The 10309-nt window shown below is 43.6% G+C and overlaps 1 protein-coding gene across 2 annotated transcripts in view; it reads right to left on the minus strand.

The window, feature by feature from the left end:
* Positions 1-9936, minus strand: part of PLEKHJ1 (pleckstrin homology domain containing J1) — a 59746-nt gene extending 49810 nt beyond the window's left edge. The window contains exon 1 of one of the 2 annotated variants that reach the window (XM_069216699.1): positions 9721-9936. In XM_069216699.1, the coding sequence (XP_069072800.1) occupies positions 9721-9814 (94 nt within the window). In that variant the 5' untranslated portion in view covers positions 9815-9936. Of the gene's footprint in view, positions 1-9711 lie in introns of both variants that reach the window. The other variant, XM_069216698.1, reaches the window with a different exon arrangement.
* Between the last annotated feature and the right edge of the window lie 373 nt (positions 9937-10309).

Raw genomic sequence — 10309 nt, forward strand, 5'->3', positions numbered from 1 at the left:
CTGAAAGAAGGGACAGAACTTCCAATTGCATTGCAGCCACCATTGAATTATTCACTGATTACGATGTTCACTAAAGCACTTCTAAGCGAACTATTGGACGCTGCTCACAGCCTAAAAGCAAGTAACTTTAATCACTTCTCTGGGATTTCATTTGCAACATGTAAATAGAAAATGGCCAGTAAATTATTAAAGCCCCTCATTAGCAAATCCAGATGAGCCCGCTTGCACTTAAAAACATTGAACGGCTTCAATGTTTGTTTTATCCTTTAAAATGTTTTCTACAAACACTGAGGAGTACCATCGAGAAGTGATGTTGCACGGTATATAAACTCTGACATAAAGACTTCTCACTGCCCATAAATTATTGTCTAACTGACAAGAAGATTGGAAGTTTGACTAAATCGTCGATAGGAAACCTTTTGTGATGCATATTTTTGAAGTTTGAAAGACGACTATAAAGATTAATCTCTTTTTTCCACAATGCAAAAGAACACTTAAGTTGACTTCTGAGTGAAGAGCCAGGGAAAGAAGGAGCATGTGGTGGGGGTGGAGAGAGGGAATGAAAGAGGGAGAGAGGAAAAGAGAGACTGACTGACTAATGCTGCCTAGTTCGGGAGGGGACATCCCCAGAAGGAAAGCTGCAGCAGGGGATCCAACACAGGTCGAAGAGGGAAGGATGCACATCAGAGTTTTACGATAAACACTATGTAAATAACTTTGCGAGTACATCAATAATAGGTCGGAGAGGTAATCACAGTATGAGAAACAAAGTTTCAGGCTTCAAAAGCAAGAGAGTATATTCCGAAACTCCACTTCAGTGTGTGACCATGCTGTTTGGTACTTGTCGAAGCGCTTTATTTCATTCTCACTTCAGTGCTGTCTGAGACTGGGAGCACCTAGAGGCAACTCAGTGTGGAGCTGTATGGTTCAGAAAGAAGTATCATCAACCTGTTCTGCGTCTATGCATCTTCCCTCACAAATCCTCGGAGAACAAAGTCCCACTGAACAATAACTAAAGCGCACAGATTTTATATGTACTTTTCTATCATGACTCATCGTTTACCAAATAGCAACCTGTGATTTCCCAAGCCTTCCCTTAAATGGAACCAGATGCCTGGCCGTGCTGGATCACTTCAGAAACTTTAGGAGACTCTTAATAAGGGGAAGCTTTTCTCCAGTGAGGGACGAGGTCACAGGAACTCCAACAATAGATCATGAATCCCAAAATAAACTATTCTGGTATGTGCATATACAGCACATCATTTTAGGCAAATAATTGTTTGTCACCATTAGCGCCTCATGACTGTGTGCCAGCTATATCCTTTAAAGTAATGCACTCAACAGGAGAACCTCCTGGGCAGAAGAAACTTTCCATCCAAATGTAAACAAAATTCAGGCAGCACCCATATCATATAAAACAAACATACTTTGCTATATAGGATCAGAGTACCCAAAATACATTGTCAATGCGGTTCTACACATAACAGCATAAACAAAATAGCTCTCAACACGGACCCTCTTGAAGATATTTTGGGAATCAGATCCAAGGTTTGGCTCATGCGGCCATAGATCTATTTGATAGCTGGATCTCTACCTCCCTGAATTCAGTTTTGCCCATTAAATTGCAAATAAAAAAAATCTTCTCATAAGTCCAACCCATGGTTCTCTCCTTCTCTACTAGAACTTAGAAAGAATTGCAAAAAACTAGAGATAATCTGGAGAAAAAAAATGATAGTTCCTCTGCCAAGGAAGCCTAGAGGCAAGCTATTAGATTTTATCATCATAATATTAAGGCAGCTCAAACTGCTTATCATAGCAACAGAATAGAGAATTCTTCCAACTCCCAGAAAGAAATCTTTCAGATTTTTAAAGAGCTTACTATAACTCCTATGCCTGCTTCTCTGATAGAAGCTTCTACTACACATAGTAATTTACTAGCAGCTCATTTTCAGGATAAGATTACTAAGATATACTCTGGGTTTCCTCCTTCTCCCCCTCAGGAGCTGTCAGATGAGCAAGCCACAAACCCCCCTCTTGCTGGAACTTCGTTAACTAATTTTTCACCCCTCACATATGCTCTAATTCTTAAACTACTCTCTAATATTAAATCTGGCTCCCCCCTGGATCCTGCCCCTCCTTCTATTCTTTTGAGGGCTGCAGACATTATTGTCTCACCACTGACTAAAATACTCAATAATTCTTTGTCTACAGGCATTCTCCCTCAGTCCCTCAAACATGCTATTATAAAACCCCTTTTGAAAAAGCCAAACCTCGATCCCTCCTTTTTGGAGAACTACAGACCTATCGCTCTTCTTCCTATTTTAGCTAAGATCTTGGAGAAACATGTAAACCTGCAACTGACCAGCTATCTTGATAGCCATGAGCTCTTACATCCCACTCAAATGGGCTTCAGAGCTCAACACAACACGGAGTCGGCGCTCCTTACTGTGACTGAGTCTGCTCGTCAACTTTTGGATCAAGGGGGTCATGCTGCTATCATCCTTCTTGATCTTAGTGCAGCCTTCAATACTGTTGATCACAGTCTCCTCTGCAATAGACTCTCTAAGATAGGGTTAGGAGGCATGGCTCTTTCCTGGCTCTCCTCTTTCCTCATAAGAAGATCTTTCCAAGTTTTGGATCGTTCTTTTTTGTCTGATACTGTCCCTCTGACTTGCAGAGTCCCTCAGGGCTCCTCCCTGAGCCCAACTCTTTTTAATATTTATTTATCATCTTTGGCCAAAGTGGTCACTCCCCATAATCTTTCAATGGTCACCTATCCTGATGACACCCAGTTAGTGGTATCCCTTTCTAGTACTGGGGACTCTTCTTCTGCTAATCTAGCCTGTTGTAGGAAGGATATCGGGGACTGGATGACCCAATCTGAGCTTAAATTTAATGATGGTAAATCTGAAGTACTGATTGTAGGCAACAGCCCTCCTGTCTCTCCTTTGGCACTGCATTCGGAGGCCTTTAATAGTCTGCCTCCTCCAAAGGCGCAGGTAAAAAGCCTAGGTTTCTTGCTTGATCCTCGTTTGACGATGGAATTGCAAGTAAAAAGAATCTCTTTTGTCTGTTTCGGCCTTATCAGAGCTCTTAGGAAGATTTTTAATCTTCTACCTTTTACAGCTAGAAGAATTCTTATCCAAGCGTTGATTCTCTCCCGCCTGGACTATGGGAACTCTCTTTATCTTAGTTCCCCTGAGTACGTAATAAAGAGGCTGTAGATTGTGCAGAATGCGGCTGCTAGACTTCCTACTAACTCCCCCAGGCACCTCTCTGCCAAACCGGCTCTTGTAGCACTTCATTGGCTTCCGATCAAACAGCGTAATCATTTTAAATCTATGTGCATTACTCATAGAGCCTTACATAATAGGGGCCCGCTTTTCCTTAGAAGGTGGATCTTTATTTATGTCCCCTCTAGACGTTTGAGATCACTCTCTACTCAGCAGATTTATATACCTTGTGTCAAGAGATCATGGGAAGGTAACTCTTTTAGCATCAAGGCTGCCTGTCTCTGGAATGCCCTGCCCTCTGAACTTATTTTTAGGAAGAAGCTGAAAACTATCGTTTTTTGTAGTTAATCTGTTCTCTTTGGTCTTCTCGAGAGTCGTTGTGTATCTTGAGCGCTGGGATGCCTTAGGGTAGCTATGTGCTTTATAAGCCCATAAAACTAAACTAAACTAAAATTCATATGTGTTCTCCAAAGAAATAGCTCTGTTCCAGCCCTACTGAGCTGCCTATGTGGACTCTTGATTTACAAATGTCAGGCGGCCTACGACAGCAGCCTTGCTCTTTGGAACTTTAAAACATTTCCATGTGAGGCGAAAAATTCTGCCTCATTGACTAAAAAGCAGCAGTAATATTCTTCATAAATCATATAATACAAACATTGAGCATTCAGACTTATGGAACAGTTATCACTAAAAATCCTTGAACTACTACCTGCATCAGAAACACTCTGCCCAGGAGAAGCTTGAGTAAAGGTGATATGAGCAAACTCGGCCAAAAAACCTAAAAGCTGATGATCTAGAAGAACTGATAGCTTTAGCTCACAACCTGAAAACAGAGGAGTTTTTCTAAGTGATGGTGTAGGCGAATGTTTAATTCAACGGACCCAACTTTTGAGATACTGACCGCATTTGTTTATTTTCAATGTAGCGAAGACCAACATTCGTCAATAAATAGAAAGCAGGAAACTAGCAAAGACCCTTTACATCTTAAAGTGGTCTGTGTTTTTCTAGAAAAGTAGTTGAAACAGGTAGTACTTTGAATATCAAATGCTTAGCTGTTGGCTGAGGGTTTGGATAATACATTTGTTACGTCTTGAAGAAGGTTCTTCACATATGAGCGTGGGGCCAGACGTGTGTCTTCTTCATTTACATTAGGCTGTGCATGGTACACAGCTTTAGTCAGAGCTTCACTTCCCACCAACTGGAATTGGGGGAAGAGAAGAGGAGAGAAGAGAGAGAGACCCCCACACACACACACACACACAGGATGCTACACAACTTCCTTTCTTACAACTACAAACCAAAGAAGTAATTCCCTTACAATACATGGACAACCGTTCACTATCATTCAATCTCCAAAGTGGCTTGGTTTCAAATTCACCGGACAACAACCTGACTCTGCAACACCAATGCAGACACAGAAAGACAAAAAGTAGCAGTCGCTGGAACTCTGCGACGAGTTGAGGAAAATCTTGCAACTCTCCAAGACATGAGGCTCCCCACACCTTATGTCAAACAAGAACAAAAAGAAACAAGCATTGGCAAAGCCAATGGTTCTTGCCTATAAAAGGGCTATTGGCTTTGGCAATGTGTTTGGCCATGTTGTACACCAGTGTGACTGCTATCCAGCATGATTAAACGTTAGTGGCTTGGAGTGCCAGGGTGGAATTGGGAAGTAGAGTGTCAGAGTTGATTTGTTGGAGTGTAATAGAGTGGAGTATAGTAACGTTGAGTAGAGGGGAGTAAAGCTCAGTGGTTCAGTGGCAGAGTGTTGTAAAGTGGAGTAGGATGGAGTGGACTGAGGTAGTGGGTGGAATGAATTTGAGTGAGGTGGATTGAGTGGGGTGGACTGGATTGGGGTGGATAGAATGGAGTGTGGTGGACTGGGCTGGATTTGAGTGAGGTGGATTATATTAGATTAGGGTGGTTGGTTTGGTGTGAGAGATGGAGTGGGGTGGATTGGATTGAAGTGGGGTGGATAGTATTCACTGGACTGGAGTGGGGTGGATAGTATTCACTGGACTGGAGTGGGGTGGATTAGATTAGAGTGAGGTGGGGTGAACTGGAGTGGGGTGGACTGGGATGGGGTGGATTAGATTGTGACAGAATCAGGTATACTGGAATGGAGTGTGGTGGACTGGAATTAGTGGGGTGGATTGAAATGGGATAGTGTGGACTGGGGTGTAATGGGCTGCAGTGGGATGGATTGGATTGCAGTGGGGTGGATTAGAGTGGAGTTGTGTTGGACTGGGGTGGATTGGAGAGAAGTGTGGTGGTTTGCCAAGGGGTAGGTTGAATGAATTGGAGTGGACTGTGGTGGGTGGACTGAACTGGTGTAGAGTGCGATGGATTGGAGTGGGGTGGGAGAAATTGAGTGGGGTGGATCAGATTGGGGTGAGGTGGATTGGATTGAGGAGGTGGATTAGAATGAGTGTGGTAGACTGGATTGGGGTAGATTGGATAGGGGTGGGGTGGACTGGATAGGGGTAGGATGGATTTGTTATGGGTGGACTAGAGTGGATTAGAATGGAGTGGACTAGATTTGAGTGGGGTGGACTGGATTGTAGCAGGGTGGATTAAGGTGGTTTGGAGTGAGGTGCAGTGGGCTGGGGTAGGCTGGATTAATGTCGACTGGAGTGGGGTGGATTAAAATGTATTGTATTGGACTGGTATGGATTGGGATGGATTGGGGTGGTGTGAGTGGACTGGATTGGAAAAGGGGACTGGGTAGCAGTGGACTTGATTGGAATTGAGTGGATGAGAGTGGGTGGATAGGTTGGATTGAATTGGAGTGATGTGGGTTATACTGGAGTAGGGTGGGTTGGATTGGAGGGGGTTGAGATAGATTGGGGTGAGTTGGTCTGGAGTGGATCAGACCGGAGTGGGGTGGATTGGATTGGTGTGGGGAAATTGGATTGTAGTGGGGTGGATTGGGATGGAGTGGGGCGGATTGGAGTGGGTTGTTTTGGACTAAGTGGGACAGATTGTATTAGGGAGGATTAAAAGTGAAGTGGATTGGATGGTAGTGGGGTGGATTGGATAAGAATGGCGTATTGTTTTAGATTTTAGTGGGACGGATTGGATTGGGACAGGCTGTTTTGAATTGGAGTGGGGCGGATTCGAGTGAGAAAGTGTTTTGGATTGCAGTTGAGTAGATTGGAGTGGTATGGGTTGGAGTGGGATGGGCTGGAGTGGGTCAGATTGTTTTGGATTGGAGTTGGGTAGATTGGAGTGGGGCTGACTGTAGTGGGCAGATTGTTTTAGATTGCAGTGGGGCAGACTGGAGTGGGGTCGATCATTTGGGATTGGAGTGCAGCAGACTGCAGTGGGGCAGATTGTTTTGGTTTGGAGTGGGGCAGATTGTTTCAGTTTAGAGTGGGGAGAACTGGAGTGTGGCAGATTAGATTGTGGTGAGTTGGGAGGATTGGAGTGGACTGGCGTGGGGCGAGCTGCGGTGGATTGGAATTGGGTAGATTGAAGTGGGTGGATTGGGGTGTACTCCACAATTATGTGTTAAAGCATCATTTCAGAAATTACACATAATAAACAATGCTGCTTTGCGATATTTAGAACAAGATAATTGTAATCTTTTGAGAACAGCACCCACGAGCAAAAAGAAAAGATGAGTGCAAAGTGAGAAAAGACGACTTGGTAAAATAAAAGAAAGTTAGCTATAAAGAATAAAACTTTTCAATTTTGTTTGTCCTGCTGGGCACATTTTTGACAGTCACATGACTTCTGTTTGCAGAGCACTAGAAGTTAAAAAGTAAAAAAAATAGTCCCTCAATCACGTAGGGCGCAGCGGACGGGCACTGATTATGTTGCATCAATCAGTGCTTGGCCTTGCTCCACACAGAGGAACAGAAATGATGCCAGGCCTTCAGTGACAAATTATGAGGCTGTAAAGAAGAGTGCCAAGCATGTCAACAAATGGTAAATGACAGGCGGGCCCCATGCCTTTTACTGTTCACAACAGAGTCTCGATAGTGCATGCACTTGCAGGCTAAATCCCCCCAAAATGAGACAATAACTTGGTTGTGACTAACACTGCACAATCGTCCAAGACCGGTAAGTCTTTCGACCTCCTAGGAAATGAGGCCCTATTCCCACATGCCTGCACATTCACAATGACGTCATACAACATTTATAGACGCAGGACATGTAGTCACGAATATCCCGTCATAGAATAGCCATGTTTCCTATATTACAATCCCTGATGATTTGTACACTAGTTTTCTTCATCGGTTTCTACACTACAGTGTCATCCATAATTAAATACATAAAATTGTCCTGAGCAACCTGAATTGAACACAGCAACTCCTAATTTAATAAAGCACAATGGCCTTTAATTTATTTCACATTTAGAATGCCATATTATATAGTACTGCTCGCATCAGTTAGTACACTACCAAGCAATCTGATTACGTGCCCTTGCAGTTACATACACCAGTGCTCTTCATCAAAGAGTACACCACAGCCGATTTGTCTCCGCTTCAACGCTGCTGTACGGGTATTGGTCCCTTTCACTAGGCCATTTACATGGTATTAATGTGTGGGATATCCACCAAAGTGCACATACAGAGGGACCACAAAACAATTTCAGAGGATAAACTACAAGAAAGTGATTTGATGCAAATGTCACTCCAATTTCCAAGATTTTCAAAAGTTATAAAATATACATAAAATGACGAACGCCGTGTCTCCCGATAATTGGGATAGCAACAAATGTGTGCTTTGAGGTGGAGGAGAAGCAATTATCATCTTTTCCCTAAACTCTAAATTTAAAATTAGTCCCACAGTGCCAGACATCGTCATTATTTGACACTGGGTAATGATACCTCCTAATTTTGTATCCATCGTGTCTCCACATCTTTTAGTGTATCACAGTGTCACATCAGGACTAGGCAGACCAATGTTTAAGTCAACACTTTGCATTCTCTAGTGCCCACAATATACAACAGCCTTCTGGCACATTCATTATTTAGTACCAACTTGACCCAAAGATTATTTTTACCAAATACTCGACGCTTTAATTATTTGGTGCCCTAGAGAACCATTTTGTACCCTTTTGTCTGTCCAGTTCTGCCTCTATTTTAGCCACATCCTGACTATTTTACTCAAGTGTTCCCCTTCACCACTGCACCCCACAATCCCCTCATTGTGTCTAAACCTTACTGTCTGTAATCACAACACCACTTCAGTATTGGTGCTTCATACCGCCCACTAATCATTTCATACTTGCGTTGTGTCACCCTTACTTAGTGGTGTGGAGAACCGCTCACGTACAGCCCAAGCACTCTCTCTCATAACTTTGTGATGAACATTATGTATCAACCCTCTACTTCACCTGGTACACTAAGTGCTATTTTAATCATTATTAACACCCCACAGTGCTGTCTCATCATTAGGTAACCCAGAATGAGCCACTCAAATTATGCGGTAGGGTTGACTAAATTATGCAGCAAGAAAAGGCAGATTATGAAGCATAACGCAACACATTTTGTGATAGTATTACTTCATTATTTTGGCACTTACTGTCTGAGAACTGAAAGCACCTAATTAGTAAATGTTTAACACTCAAATATAGCAATTAACAGCAGAAAAGTGACAAGTTAACCTTTGTAAAAAGCCTTGAAGAGCGCTGCTAAACATTACTGCGTTTTTTGTGACTTTTCAACAACCTGAGCTGGAAGCATTTTTTTTAATCTACAGATTATGCAGCAGGTGGATTATGTGGCAAATGCGAGAAAACAATATGTATGTGAAAAATGCTGCAGCCACAGAAACGCATGATTCCAGTGGTACTGGCCAAACCACCTGGTAACCCTCAGCACCCACACATTTCTTTGATGGCTGTGTCCATTACCATAACATCAACTCAATCGTAAAATATACAATCCTCCTCAGAAATCCCTCGACATTTACTACCACGACAGCGTTCTCCAGAATTGTTCTGTCAGATAACACCCTCCTCTGAATGTGACACACCACCAGGGTCCATCATCTTTAGGAAGCACACAGTGCAGCCTCGTTATCTGGCACGGCCACAGTGGCATGTTTTTCATCACTCTGTACTTCACACCGCTCACTTCTCATTTGATATTTTCACGCTGCAGTCTCTTTTGGGGTGTCCTCACTTTCACCCCATCATTTCATAAACCCTCTCCTTCAATACTACCCCTTCAACTGTCAACTTTGTTTCCCTCAAAGCTGCATAACCGACAATACCCAATGTCACCTGGGGCCCACCCTGTCGCTTGCTTTTGCTGCGCATTTAGTCAGTTATCACACCGCGGTACTCACTCATCAACTGGTACCCCGGACAGCCATGCCAAGTTTCGCACGTCATACATGATGTGCTGCTCAAGTCTAGGTTTTTTTTTTAACTGGGATTTGTAGTCTTGTTTAATCCATAATAAATTAGGACTACACGTCCCTGATGTGGCACGCAAGCAGACGCTGCGAAAGTCGGACAAGCTACCTGACCTACCGCTGCCCTTCTTGGGCCCTTTCATGAGCAGTTCATCAGCTTTTTCTGCCTGCTGCCTGGACAGGGACAGCAGCTCCTTCTCGTTGTACTTCATGCTGGCCGCAGAGCTCTCCTACTGCACCATGGCGCCGGCCGCGGGGCGAGGACGCTGCTACCCCTGCTCCAGCGACTCCATTGTAAAGCTAACACACACCCTTTCCGACCAGCGCTGTTAGGCGTCGCTCAATAAAGTTAGTTACTGAAAGGAAAAAAACGAACCCGGAAGAAGCTTCACTCAATCCATGGACTGCCAGCACGGGCTTTGGACCTCTGGGCATCCGTACTAACGCCCCTAGTGAGGCCGCCATCTTGGTTTGGTAAGGTCAGGCAAATGTGCCAACGTTCCAGCATGAGCCTGGTGAAAATCATCTTGAAGCAAACGCTTGGTAAAAGGGGTTATCGCAACCAAGGCAGACGTTGTTATATACACACTGAAATGTGTTTCTATCTATATTATTATTATATATATATATACAGAATCCTATGGTGGCAGCCGTCACAGAAGGGGAGCGTCTTCCAAGATCGGATAAGTCACGAGGTCGGCCATCTT

Source organism: Pleurodeles waltl, chromosome 12 (assembly GCF_031143425.1).
Source record: "Pleurodeles waltl isolate 20211129_DDA chromosome 12, aPleWal1.hap1.20221129, whole genome shotgun sequence".
NCBI lineage: Eukaryota > Metazoa > Chordata > Amphibia > Caudata > Salamandridae > Pleurodeles > Pleurodeles waltl.